Here is a 14,329-nt window from a genome sequence, read left to right as displayed (position 1 = left end):
TATATATATATATATAGTTATTATATCTAGCTTTATATACAGTGTCTACAAGAGTGCTGTACAAATCCCATAATCCTGCCTGCGGCCTACCTTTCCAGATCATTTTCTACTGTCGTCAGTAGGTTGTAAAAGTATTAACTGACTCTTGGATGGATCTGACTGGTCCCTAAATTCTACATTTGTCCATCCCTTATCTGGACTGCATATATCTATACAAAGGACAAAAAGCTGTTAGGTTTATACTGCGGTTTATAATGTAAAACAAGTCATCGACAAAAATATATTAAGATAGCTACATATACTTACTTCTCTGGATTTTTTAATTTATATATTACAGGCATTTATATAGCACCATCATTTTACACATCACTTTACATAATATACATTGAGAACAGACCCTGCCCTCAAGGAGCTTACAGTCTAAGGTCCCTATATCACATACATACATAAATATACACTCTATAGGGTCACTTTAAACATTTGTGCACTAGTGGTACAAGTCTGTGTTAAATGTTTTCCCCACATCTGTTTGGATGCTTGAACTAGCACAGTTTAGCTGGGCTAGTGTAAAGATGCCTCCCTTGGTGTAAATCATTTTTTTTTCTAAACAAGTAAAGTGTTTTTAATTGAGTTGATATTTTATAATGACTAAGATGAAACTATCTAATGTTGTCAAGAATAAATGTCAACATTAAATCGTTAAGGTGTAGGGTATGATTACTAAAGTTATTTTGAGTTCACACTGGCTGCTGTAGAAAATGTAGAAAATAAAGTACTAGCATTTCACCTTACCCGAGTTGGGTACAGACTGTGACATGTTTAAAGTGGACATGTAAAGTGACTCATAATGTCACCCCTATTCTACTTTGTACTATGATCAAAATGTAATGTTACTTGTTCTACTATAGGGCTATTCCTAAATTATGACACCTTGGTGTCATAACATTTAATTTTGTGACTTTAGCACATATCCATTAATAAGTTCCATTAAACTTTACATGTCTTCTACACCTCAAGGGCTTTTTCAAACGGACAGTGCAGAACAATAAAAGATATACTTGCATTGAAAACCAGACCTGTCAGATTGATAAGACCCAGCGGAAGAGGTGCCCATACTGCCGGTTTCAGAAGTGTCTCACTGTGGGGATGAAGTTAGAAGGTAAGGCATTAGTGAGTAAGCAGTGATAAGACCTATATATATCCCATATTCTATTGCAAAAGATGTATAACAATATACCAACAACTAATAATTGAATTTTTCAGCTTTGTGTTGGAACTGCTAACAGCTGCATTTGATCTCAACTCTGGCAATGCCCCAATGCATTACACTAGTCTGCATTCTATACAGCTTCGTTCCTTAGGAGACTGCAAATCAGTCTTGTAAGATGGGGCTTTTGCAATGCCACAGAATGATGCTTTATTAAAAAGCATTGCAATACTTATCAATGTGCCGTTAATACGGAACACTGGGGCTTTGTCATGAATATTAAGAATGTTTAAGTCACTGATTCTCTTTATGTGTTTCTACTGTTTTAAGCCATATTGTTCTTTAAAGGTAATGTGGTACAAACTTGGAGTGCTTGGATGTTCACAATCTATTTCTGCCATGTCTGCCAGTGACCAAAATAATGTTACAATGCGATACAAAAAATCCAGGGTAATACAAAACTCACTTTGGCTGTAGTATTGCTGAATATTTAACTGTGTTGTCTATACTCAAAGCAGTGCAGAGAATCCCAACCCTTGGCTTTTTGCAAAGATGTCAGAGATTTAAATGTGTATTAATAAGAAAAAAAAACTTGGTTTCTTCCGCTGCAGCCGAGATTCTAAAAGTAAATGTGGAAATTCATGTAGTGATACAGTATAAGGGGCTTGCCTGTAACAGATTTGGTTTTAGTTATGAAGCTAAGCATTGTAGAAGCCAACCTAAGGAATTACAACAGCTTACAATATGTAAAGATTGGCTTTAGTTCTTGTGATAATAAGTGAAAATGCAGAGCCCTCTTATCCACTGAAGTCGGCAATTTCAAGGACAAAAAAAGAGGTTTAGAGTGAAAGGTCGCCCAGGTCAACCAAACCACAAATACATTTTTTGATTATCACCCTGCAACTGATCTTTTCATTTGGGACGTCAAACTTTCTTTTCCATTAAAAAAAGACACTTTTATAGGTTTCCAGATGTGGAAAGTAGAGTATATAAAATGCTGAAAAAGAAAAATAAACCCAGCAGACAGGGAAATGTGAGAAGAACATTTTTTTTCTTTTCCACCCCCCAAAAAAACTTTCTCTGTATAAAAATATATATATATATATAGATAGATATATATATCTATATAGATATAGATATATATATCTATCTATATATATGTATAGCTATATACACTGTATATACCCACACATATATGCCACACACACAAATATGTACCAGAATAACCGTATTACTGCTTGATATAAGTAACAATATTTCCGGACTCTTGTAATAGGATGTACATCTACTTTAACGCAGCCTTTCTCCATAACTCATACTCCACGTAATGACACCACAGTGTATACTTTGCTAATAGACCCATTAAACTTAAATTGTAGCCTATAAATTACTCAGATTCATTAATTGCAGAAGTCTTTATGCTAGATGTGTATCTGAGATCCCCATGCATTTTTAATGGTGCTGTAATCACTCCTTTGCATAAGAGCCACTGGCCAAGGTAGGCTCAGTCAGTGTCACTTGCTATCCCATTAAAGTTGCACTGCAATGAAACTCACCGCTGTGCTAATCCCCATTAAAATCCCCCCCCTGGCTGCAGCCGAACCACACTTCTGTTTAATTATTCCTAAAATTGAAGACTTTGCTTTTCACTCTGGCAAAATTATAGTTTCATTTTTGAATGTAAGAATATCTTGACATGGATCAAGGAAAGGATTTACATTTAAATTACTCTGACTTATATACAAATGATTATATTTTGACTTTGTGCTTTTAGCATTTTGTACTAGATATTTTAAGGGATGGAACAATTATTGTGTACCTCACAAAGCATATATAATAATATGTAGTAAAAACAGTTGTATAGCAGTAGCACTTCTCGAGGGGTTCATTGTGTAACAGTTTTGGTAGTGAACACTATACATTAATGAGGGCCTAAAGTGGCCAAAGTTTATTGGGGTTCATTTATGAAGGTAGCCTAGAAAACTGTTTACTTTAAACATCTAATCATGTCAAGGGACTTTCCTATATATATTTTTTTCCCCTGAGCATGTCTGGGTATTTAAAGTAAACACTCTAAATTAACTGATCTGTCCACCTCTGTAATAAACCAATTCCATTAGTGATCACTTTTTTTGTAAAACATTAAACAATCAAGCAATCAAACAATCAAGCAATTTCCCTCTATAACTCACAGGTTGAGTAACAATGTACCCAGCAGAGAAAAATATAGCAGAGAATATTATAGAATCGTTAAAAATTTTCAGTCTGCCAGATTACTTTAAAACACTTGTTTTCTAATGTTTTCTGCTTTCTTACAGCTGCCCCATATCACTCGATATTCCAATTTATTATATATCAATTACTATTTAATATTTATGCCAAATAATGATGGAGACATATTAAACCTTAGGTGTGCTCTAACAGAAACATATGTGTGGGTACCATGAAGCTGCATTTGTTAGCTGATCACCATGTTAGCTGCCTATTTAAGTATACATAAATACGTCTGGAAAAAAGTAGGTTGGGTTTGCATGCATGTTGATTTTTCCATGTGTACTAAAACATCTGGTCATCATGATAATAAAGGAATCACTGTAAACTGTACAGTCATAGCTACATTAATGTACACTATTTTATCACAAATTAGATTGCAAATCTTTATTCTTATGATAATCATCAGGTCTTATTTGCAGTTAGGAAAATCAAGATTATCTTAAAAATTTGTTTTATATTTAATGTTTGACTTTTTAAAAAACTTTGCTTTATAGCTGTAAGGGCAGACCGGATGCGAGGAGGAAGAAACAAATTTGGGCCAATGTATAAACGGGACCGAGCTCTTAAACAACAGAAAAAAGCTTTAATTCGAGCAAATGGACTCAAACTAGAAGCTATGAGTCAGGTTATCCAAGCCATTCCCACCGATCTCACTATCTCATCAGCTATCCAAAATATCCACTCTGCATCCAAGGGTCTACCTCTGAACCATACCGCCCTTCCCTCAACAGACTACGACAGAAGTCCCTTTGTAACTTCACCCATTAGCATGGCTATGCCACCTCACGGTAGCCTGCAGAGTTATCAAGCCTATGGTCACTTCCCAAGTCGAGCTATCAAATCGGAGTACCCGGATCCTTACACCAGTTCTCCAGAGTCTATCATGGGATACTCTTATATGGACAGTTATCAGTCCAGTTCCCCCTCCAACATCCCACACCTCATAGTGGAACTCTTGAAATGTGAGCCAGATGAACCTCAAGTCCAAAGCAAGATCATGTCATATTTGCAGCAGGAGCAGGCCAACCGGAGCAAACATGATAAACTTAACACCTTTGGACTAATGTGCAAAATGGCCGACCAGACGTTGTTTTCCATTGTTGAATGGGCAAGGAGTAGCATATTCTTCAGAGAGCTAAAGGTAAGACCTTGATGGTGAAGAGGTATTCCTACAGAGTTTAGTAGGGGTAGAGTATAACTTGTAGTTTAAAACTTGATCTCAAAGAATTACATGAAAAAGCACAATAAATGTTCAATCACATACAGTACATGACCCCCCCTTACAGTATAGGAGGTAGGGCAAATGTAATTTTCTTCACTAGGCATGTAGACTTAGGTAGCTTGTAGGGTTTTTCATATGTTGTCCTTAAAAGTAAAGCTGCATTTACTTTAGTCGTCCAATCATGTGCATAGCAAAATCCTATTTTTTTAATTCTCCTGCACATAATTTGGTATTCAAAGTAGGGATGTTCAGATACCAAGTACTGTACTTGGTACAAGTACAAGTACATACACAGATACTTTTCCAGCTCCAAGACTAGACTAGAGAAAAATTCAAAAGTTAGGAGGCAGTTGTCATTTTTAAGGAGCAGACGGAGCTCCAGGGATTTGTACATCCCGGTTTTATTGTATGATTTTCTTTTTTATAAATGTATATTAGGGGTGCACTCATACAATTTTTTCAAGTACTGATACTTGTCTAAGTACTCACAGATACAAGTACTGATACATTTTTGTTTATTTTCATGTGACAGTTTTTCTAAAACAATACAGACTAATGATTTCAGGACAGTGGTGGAGCACCAGAGCTAGGTCCCAGCTGCAACCCTGGTAGTTCTCGTGAAAATGCCAAGTATCGGCACTGGTATCTGAACATCCCTAATTCAAAGCGAACATAGCTCTACTTTAGTTAAAGTGACACAAAACTCAAGAGTTAAATCTTGAAAATGCATTCAAGTACTTTACTATTAAAAAAATGATCTCTGAATCCATGCTGACAGTGTCCTTCCTTTTGGAGGGTGGCTACTTTTGTTTCGCATGGTCCCTGTGTGTGTTGTAAAGTAGCCACTGCTAAAAGCTCACTCCCGTGATAGACTACAATCTTAAAACAAATTAGTAAACCAAATGTGAGATTGTAGTGCATCAGGGGAGTGAGCTTGGAGTCGTAGCTACTTTACAACACATACAGGGACCATGGGGAACAAAAGTAGCCACCCTCCAGAAGGAAGGACAGTGTCAGCACCAATTCAGAGATGATTTGAGGATCTACAGCTGAGTGATTCACAAATAAGATACATTTTTGTTAGTTTAGGTACTTGAATGCATTTTTAAGCGTTAACTCCTGAGTTTAGTGTCACCTTAAGAGAAGATTCACTTTAGTAAATCAATCCCCTTCCACAAAGTCTTAAAGGAGAGCACGAAACCTTACTGAAGACACACAAAGTAAATTACTTATTTTTAGCTTATGCTTCCTTAATAATGGGTAACAGAGGCCTTCTTTTTATACTATGAAAAACAAAATAATATTTTAAAACAGCAGCAAACTGAATATCTGTGTTAATAAAGTTATGAGATGAAATGTTTCTACACTGAAATGTCTCAATAGTTGTAAATATGCATGGTACTGTTTTTAAATTCCGTTTGAATATCAAATTTTTTTTTACTTTCAAATATAATGCATCAATTTTCACCCTAAATGAAGCAGTTCATCTATAGTTTACAGACTTCCAGAGGAAAATGAGGCATAAATGTCAAGTTAGGAAAATATTTTGGAAAGCCACAGAGAGCAGCGGATAAGTGGTTATTATTTTTATCAATTGACTTTTTTACTTCTTGGACTGAGGTTCAAAGAGTGAATTTACTTTGGTTGCATCAAACAAGCGCACACTGTGCCCGGTAAATTATTATGGGGTCAGAGAATGTGTATTTGCCAATTCAACATAAAGTACGACGTCAATGAACCTTACTGATTTGGTTTTAGCAATATCTAAACTTCTGCACAGCACAATCTTGTGGAGTTCACTTAAAAACTCATTCGAGTTATTGAAAATACACATGACTGACCCACAGGGTCAGGACTTTCCACGGCAGCGCTGAAAGGATGTTTAATTATTTAGGCTAACAAGTCACATGTAATTAGACAGCTAGAAGTGTCTTGGTTTTTTTAAGTTATAAAAGCAGGAAATGTCTCTAACGGGCTTGATGAAAGGAACGTTTAGGTCTGTTCTTTCAATAACCGATCGCACACAGCAGACACAGCAGTGGGCCTATTGTACAAACAACTGAATTGTACAACTTCCCTGCCAGTTATTACAAAACAGCAGTATTTTTCCAGCTACTTATCTTAAGCAGTGAAGTCCTTTGTATAAGCTGTGGGTTTTACGTTTAAAATGTTGACATATGCCATAGTATGTGCAAATCTGGCATCTTCTCCTCCTTTTGTGCATCACACCCTTAATTGATATATTACTGACTTTTCTGTTACTTCAGAAAAATGCTCATAGTTCTGTTAACAGATATTAAGTTTACCCTTGACCTTCTTTGAATCTTTGCTGCCACGGCAGTGGACATGTAATTTGCTCTTCTTCTACTTTAAAGAAACGGTATTAGGGTTTCAACAAGGACATGTACAAAACTAGGTTCACCTTCATTTGAAAAATTTTAACTTTAAAAGGTGCAGAATTTATCATCTGCAGGTAGATGTTATTGAAAGATAGGGTTTAGTTTGCTTTTCGAACATCTGTGTTCTATAAAATTGATATCTGCTCAAACAGAAAATTAATATATTTTTTATAAATAAGCTTTGAATGAACGCGTGAATAAAGTATTGGCTGCATGAATAAAATATAGACTGCATGAAAAAGTAACTGGGAAGAGTAATACAGTATAATACACATTTTCATTAATAGCTATTGATATTGCCTGATCACGTCACTGTAGTTCAGAATGCTTTTTGCATGACTGGTATAAACTGTAGTCTGTCCTAAGAAGTCGATCACCTACTTTTTGTATATTTACAAATGCTAATTGGAATGGTGAACCACTGATATTAGAACTAAATGAAAGATGAATTTGATTGAATTGAGGAAATGTTTTTATCATTTTAGGAATATGCTACCAATATCATCTATATTCTAGTGTATGTTATTTAGTTATGATTTTGCTGAGACATTTTGAAAAATATTCTTGCAATGCGCTCGGCAACTAACAAATCAGAAACAGTATCAAATTTTACCAATTCTGGCTTCATTATTAAATACAATAACCTATCAGCCAATCAAAGTTTTACCTTTAATTAAGTCAGAGCAACATAGTGAAAGATGGTTGCTATCTGGAGCTTATTTACTAAAGGAATAGAGACTGCTTACTTAGTAACGTGAATGTTCACCAAATGGTCCACTCATGTGCTAGCTAACAGCCTGTGTTTTCAATTTTTCACACGTGATTGGGTTTTCAAGGTGAACACGGCTTCACATTTTTTTTTAACTATCATTTACTTTGCAAAGTGAACAGCCTCTACTGCTTTACTAAATCAACCCTATTGCGTATCTTTCATCTTAGTGAATAGGCCTAATGGAGTACCGCTGTATAACAATTGCTTAAAAAAGAGCATTCAAAATGAATATATGATGTTACAAGATACTTAAGCCCATATCATCACGCACTGTCAACATTGCGTTTTTGTAAACTACTTGATTGGTCTGCTTCATGTTGTAATAAAAATGACAAATAAAAAAATATTTTTCTTGCTGCTAAGTGAGCTTATCACCATTACATATTTTCAAATTAAAAGGCAGTTAGGAGAGCACCCATTTAAAAAAAATAAAACTGATGGTACCAGGTTTTCTTAAAGAAAGGTGCACTGATCCTAAATGCTTTATGAAGTCCAAATAGAAGATGGTTACATAAAGGGAAATATCCTTTGTGTCATGAGAGTAAACTATTAAAAGCTATTTAAATCTACAACCTTTAAATAAACCCCAGATTGGAGCGTGTGTAGCTTGAGATTTGCCTAATAAACAGAGGAAATATAATGAATAAAGTGTTCTACTCCCGGGTCCTTTTTATATTTAGCACTTCCAGTAATTTGAGCCAAGTAGGAACAAAAGGAGGGTTAAATATAGACGAGGGATAATAGATAGCCACAGCAATATTCATCAGATAATGTTTCCATATTACAGGGAACGTTCAAAGGGGCAATGGTTATTTTGAAGGATTTCTCATATTAACAGCAGGACTCTACACTAACAGTGGCCATGATGCGATTATTTCTGAGAATACCTTGAGGTAGGATTGTACTGTACAGCTCATGTCTTCAGCTTAGGACATGAATAACAAATGAATATAGCAGATATAGAATCTTATAGTTTGTAGCACGCTACCAACTCACCACTGTTTATTCAGAAATGTAATTTAATATCACTTATGGTTCCAAAGTTGGGAAGCCATGTTTGCTACAAGCAATGAGACTCAAGTGAGAAATTAAAATTCAAAATAAACAAGTATTCCTTAATCTGATTGTGTTTTAGAAAGCCACATCCTCTGTGGGCTGGCAAGCTCTTAGTAAATCAAACTTTTTTGCATTAATTTACTAGTTATTTTTTCTTATACTATAGTCTGTCATCATTTATTCACTTTTTATTAATCCAATTTTTATAATTCCCTTAACTTAAACAGGTATTTAAAGTGAATGATATAGCGATGCCTTTAATAACTGGTGTCTATTGTGTTTTGGATATTTACACACACTCTGTTGATAAAACATTTAAAATAGGCATTGGAAATATTAATTATCATAATACCACTACCTTTTGTAGCTATCTCGGTGGTCTGTGACAATTCATGAGATACTGGGGAGTTAATGAGATACATTTCCTGCATGTCCTGGACTAACTCAATTTTATTTTGTTTTAATTTTTTCAGGCTTTTCTTCTCTTTATTTTCACCTGCTGATCCTGCCCGTAACATTTTTCCTGTACTGAAGTGACATGAAGGGCGCCACAACAGGCTGCCGGGGGGGCGTTTTGGGGGGGGGGGGGGCGGAGAATCAGTAGCACCGTCCCTGCAGAGAAACAGCTGCCACAATAAATGTGCCCGTCCCATTTTCCCCACTGCAGACTCACAGACTGTCAGCGGTTTCTCCTTATAGGCTGTAATCGGCTGCAGTGGTCAGTGTCAGAGGGGGCAAATAGCTGATTACAGCCTGTAAGGAGAAATAGCCTGTTATTGGCTGTTGCAATTTGAAATAGCCAATAGCAGGCTGCCTATTGCTCCTAGCAATTAAGTAAAAAAAGTTTTAAAAAATAAAGTTACATAAGCTTGAATTAAAAATACAAAAAATTTAAAAAGTTAAATAAACTAAAAATACAAAACAAGTTAAAAAAAGTTAAATAAACTAAAAATACAAAACAAGTTAAAAAAAGTTAAATAAACTAAAATTAAAAATCCCCCCAAAATATTAAAGTGTCCCAGCCCCAGCGAACGCATGTTCAACATAAACAAAAATAATTAAGATGGTCCTTAAAAAAACCCCCAGCAGCCTGTGGGGAGAAGAACCCTGCGATTCAGGTAAGGGGGGGTTGCAACTTGACAAATACACCCAAGCAATGTGGTCAGGGCCAGTGCTAGCGTATGGATGGGAGGGCGCAAACACCCACCTTCTCCTGTGTAGGCGAAAATCCTTGTTTTAGTCCTCTTTTGGGTGAAAGGAGTACATATACTAATGTACTTCTGTTACCCAAAGTCAGCATCTAGCGGGCTACTGTAGAGCTGAGCTGCAGCTGGGAAAAATTCTGACAATTTTGTCGGGATTCACCCCGCTACCTAATTGAAAGCTGGCTCTGCCTCTCTAGAGCCAGCTGGGCCCACCACCGTTTGCCCCTCCAATGAGCACTGGAGGAATAGAGAGAGGGGGGAATCCCTGCGGGGAGCGGTGACTGATGGTTCCGCTCTTTATTAATAGAGCCGGCATGTGCAGTATGACACACCGGCTCTAAGTATTGGGAAGAGTACTTATTTTTTTACTCTTTCAATATTTCTACTTTAATTGTTATGGTTTACATGCTCTTTATGCCAGCATTTCTTAATCAGTGGTGTGCCTTCTGGCTTTATCAAGTGCCTCGAAATCTTGGGATGTAGGACTCTGATATGAAGGGTGTCTGAGCACTCTGATGTGAAAGGATCTTCTGATACGAAGGGAGGACTCATGATATAAAGGGGGCTCTGATGTAAAAGGGGGAGTTCTGATGTGAAGGTTGACTTTGATGTGAAGTGAACCCCGTTTTTATGTATTTTTGCGTAGAGTCCCCCTCAAAACCCATTACATTTTAGACTTGAGATTTTTCATACTTTTAAAAGGTGCCCCGACTGAAAAAAAAAAGTTGAGAAATGCTGCTTTAAACAGCATGTTGTTAAAAATGTATCTTGGAACTTCAGGTCCCTGTAATCCAACTCACAGTGAGTAAAATAAGTTTAATTGTCAGTACACCTAATAGTATTTGTAGAAAAGCAGATATGCTCTAGTATCTGTTCCATATTTAACATCAGCAGTTATATCTCATGTTTACTGGCAGTCTTAAAATATAAATTGTTTTAGATCCTGTCATGTCCACATGGGTCTTTTCTCATAAGTACATGCTGTACTCTGCATTTTTTTCTCATATTAGTCGGAGGGACAAGTTAATGGGGCAGTTCAACATAGCAGTCTACTGAGGAACTGATGTTTTTCAAACATTTTTTTTATCTAGAGAAGATGTTAGTTCACATGTATATTTGGAAAAATGTGCATAGCATAAACGATTTCATGTATATAAAAGTGAGTGAGCTTAATGACAATTGTGATTTGTCACATGTACCTACTATGGGGCTTCATTTGCCTCCACTATTTGTGGAACTTAAAGTATCTGAACCCCAAAAAACTAACATTTCATATATTGCAGCTTACTAGTCCTTAGCTATAGTAGCTGCATTTTTCTTTTCAGGCCTTTCATTACTTTATTCACACATGGTAATTCTGCCAATAACACAATTCCAGTTCAAGGATGCCAATGCCCACTCATCCTTCAGTTTTATGACAACAGAAACCAGATAGGGCTATGGAACTCTGCCCCTCTCCGATTGTCCATAATATGTAGGAGTGTGGTTCTGTATTCCTGATATAACTTATAAAAGTTAGCACTAGTAGAAAGAACAGGGAGCTATCAACCTATATGACTTCTGACAAGGTAAGCAGTTTTTTTTGTTTTTACTTATCAATACTTATATTTCTCAGAGACTAAATTAAAAAAAAAAATTATTGTAAGGGTTTACACACAACATCAGTTTTTGGTAGCAGCCTCAGGGTCTGAATGCAGTTATAAGTAAATTAGTATTTTAAAACTAAAGTCGTATGTGCTGTAACAGAGATTAAAGGGTTATTAAAGGTTCAGCTTTTTTTGCATATATCTACTGCTGGCAAGCAGTAGATATATGCAAAAAGTAAAAAAAAAAAAACGCTTTAACAGCAGTTTAAACTTACCTGTGTCTTCCCAGCGCACTCCCGTCTGAAAATGTGAAACTGCTCGGGCGGCCGCAAAGCATCTTGGGCAGTTCGCATTTTCGGCCGGGACGCAAGGAGAGACACAAGGTAAGTCTATGGACGCGTGCACCCGCATGCAGACACCGTGGGACAGGAAGTGCAAGCAAGCTCAGTGCTGGATCGGAGACTCGCCGCAGCGCTGGAGAAAAGGCTGAAAACTACAGGAAAGAAGAAGATGATCGGATTAAAAGTCATCATTTAAGGTAAGTGCTTTACTTAACGTTGGGGTGAGGGGAAACATTTTTTGCACAATTAGTTTTCATGTGTGATATCAACACCCATTTATAAGTTGACCCATAAAAATGTGCACATTTCACAGATGTGAACTAGCACCATTTAAAGCAATGGTTAACCTGTGTACATGCTTTAACGTGCTTTATATTGCATAGGGTTAAATGAGCCATAAAAGCTCTTGGTGCCAGGGAATTTAAAATGTACATATTATAAATGTGTCTAAAGTCACAGAGAGCAGAATTTTGCATTGAAAAACAGAAAATGGAGATGTTGGGTAAACAGGGGTGAATGTAATTTGACTGAGCAAATCCGCAGTCTACATAGAAGATGAATGTGCATTAAAATGTGCTGAAACTTTTGACTTGTGGTGAATGATCAGCAGTTGCTTTTTAGATATACTCCTTTGATTTCACTGTGTATTCATAACTGCTGTGCGGTTTAGTGAAAGCTATCGTACTTTGCTATCAGTTCACATGTCATAGGGTCAAATGCACTGTTTTTCAATTGGAAAACAGCCAGAAAGGGCAATGTATGTAGAAGACAAACCGGCTGTAATACATTTGTTTTTATATGGACACCTTATGCAAAATTGTAAGTCGATACTCAATAATTCTAAAGTAGGATATACACGGGTCTATTTTTTTTTTACAACCCGTGTGCTGCCAGCCGGCTGCTGTCAGAATACCTTAATGGAGCTTGCAGATAATTGGCTGCAAGCTCTATTCAGCTGAAGATTTTCCAACATGTTCCTTTGGCAAAAGCCAATCTAATGATCAACTTCTACTGAAGAAATAAAGCCACTAACACATTGAATTCGACCCGATTCCTGCTGAATCGGCTGAAATTCGTTGCATGTGTACCCAGCTTTACTCTTTTGGGTGAACTGCATACTTGTAAATACTGACTACTATTAACAAACTACCCCACCCCCATATTGCAGTGGTGTATGCTGTATGTTTTGCATTTTCAAGGGAAAGCACATTTTGATTAAAAGTTTGGGCTATACGCTATAGTTTTTTGTTTTTAATTTCAATCTTGCTCCCTACAGCTGCAAAATATCCCCTCAGCATCATCATTGCACATGCAGGTCCTATATCCTGCCATACACGTATAAAAGATAGCAGCATTTTTTTTTATTTCAGAAATCTAATTGTCCTAACAGACGTGGCATGGATTTTTTTCATTAATCACTCATTGAACAATGGACAAAAACCTGAAGTTTTAAACAATTGTTCAACCAGTAGCTTTGAACATGTAGTGGCTCCATTTTCCCCTGACATCTGTTATTACATTGTAATGCTGTTAGCCAGCTCATAATCCATTGTGTACTGTATCCTGGTCTCATTTCTCATTGTAACTCTCACTGTCTCCGGTACAGTAAATGCAAGGTAACATTGCTTTTTCTCACGAGCAAATGGTAACCTATTTATTAATATATTAATGAGATAAGTCACTGGAGATGAGTGAACGGGTTCATGCAAACTGGGATATGACTTGGGACTCATGGATTCTTTCAAGGCAGATAGGCATAAAATGTTGGTGGTTTGTAATATTTCTTCGTTTGGGTATCCTTTGACAGACTTCCCCGAGTTGCATTGCATGACCTTCCATTCCTTGCATGCATTCCTGGTTTTTCCCATAGCAAATCAGGGGACGTTGTGTCATCTTACACAATCCCCTTAGTGCTGCAGGAAAAGAGCAGTTGCCATTTTCTGAGTGCACTGTAGCCGGACACCAGAAGCAGTGCATTAGTGGCTGCTGTCACTCAGTTCCAGAAATATCATAACCATTATCTTACCACAATCACAAACAGTGCAATGGCTAATTGACATTGTTCACTACAAGCTGTCAGTAATTACTCTCACTGCTCAGTGGCAGAAGGTTTTTTTTAGCTGTAACAGGCCAGCATGGCTTATGTGAGGATCAGTTTGAGGGTGTATTATTGAGGGTCAGAGCTAGGGAGAAACATTTGAAGTTATAGGGACAGAGTTAGGAGGTATGGACATTTGTTTGCTGCTTGTTTTCTGCATGGTACAACA

At 36.8% G+C, this 14,329-nt stretch overlaps 1 protein-coding gene across 1 annotated transcript in view; it reads left to right on the top strand.

Annotated features, from left to right (window-relative positions):
• Positions 1-14,329, top strand: part of LOC108794545 (nuclear receptor subfamily 5 group A member 2) — a 75,963-nt gene that overhangs the window by 6,266 nt on the left and 55,368 nt on the right. The window contains exons 3-4 of the mRNA XM_018565605.1: positions 1,018-1,159; positions 3,976-4,622. Of these exons, the coding sequence (XP_018421107.1) occupies positions 1,018-1,159; positions 3,976-4,622 (789 nt within the window). The remainder of the gene's footprint in view (positions 1-1,017; positions 1,160-3,975; positions 4,623-14,329) is intronic.

The sequence above is a fragment of the Nanorana parkeri genome, unplaced genomic scaffold (assembly GCF_000935625.1).
Source record: "Nanorana parkeri isolate BGI_ZX_2015 unplaced genomic scaffold, ASM93562v1 scaffold865, whole genome shotgun sequence".
In the NCBI taxonomy this organism is placed as follows: domain Eukaryota; kingdom Metazoa; phylum Chordata; class Amphibia; order Anura; family Dicroglossidae; genus Nanorana; species Nanorana parkeri.
Note: the sequence above shows the minus strand (reverse complement) of the source record. Positions and strands in the feature narration are given on the sequence as shown.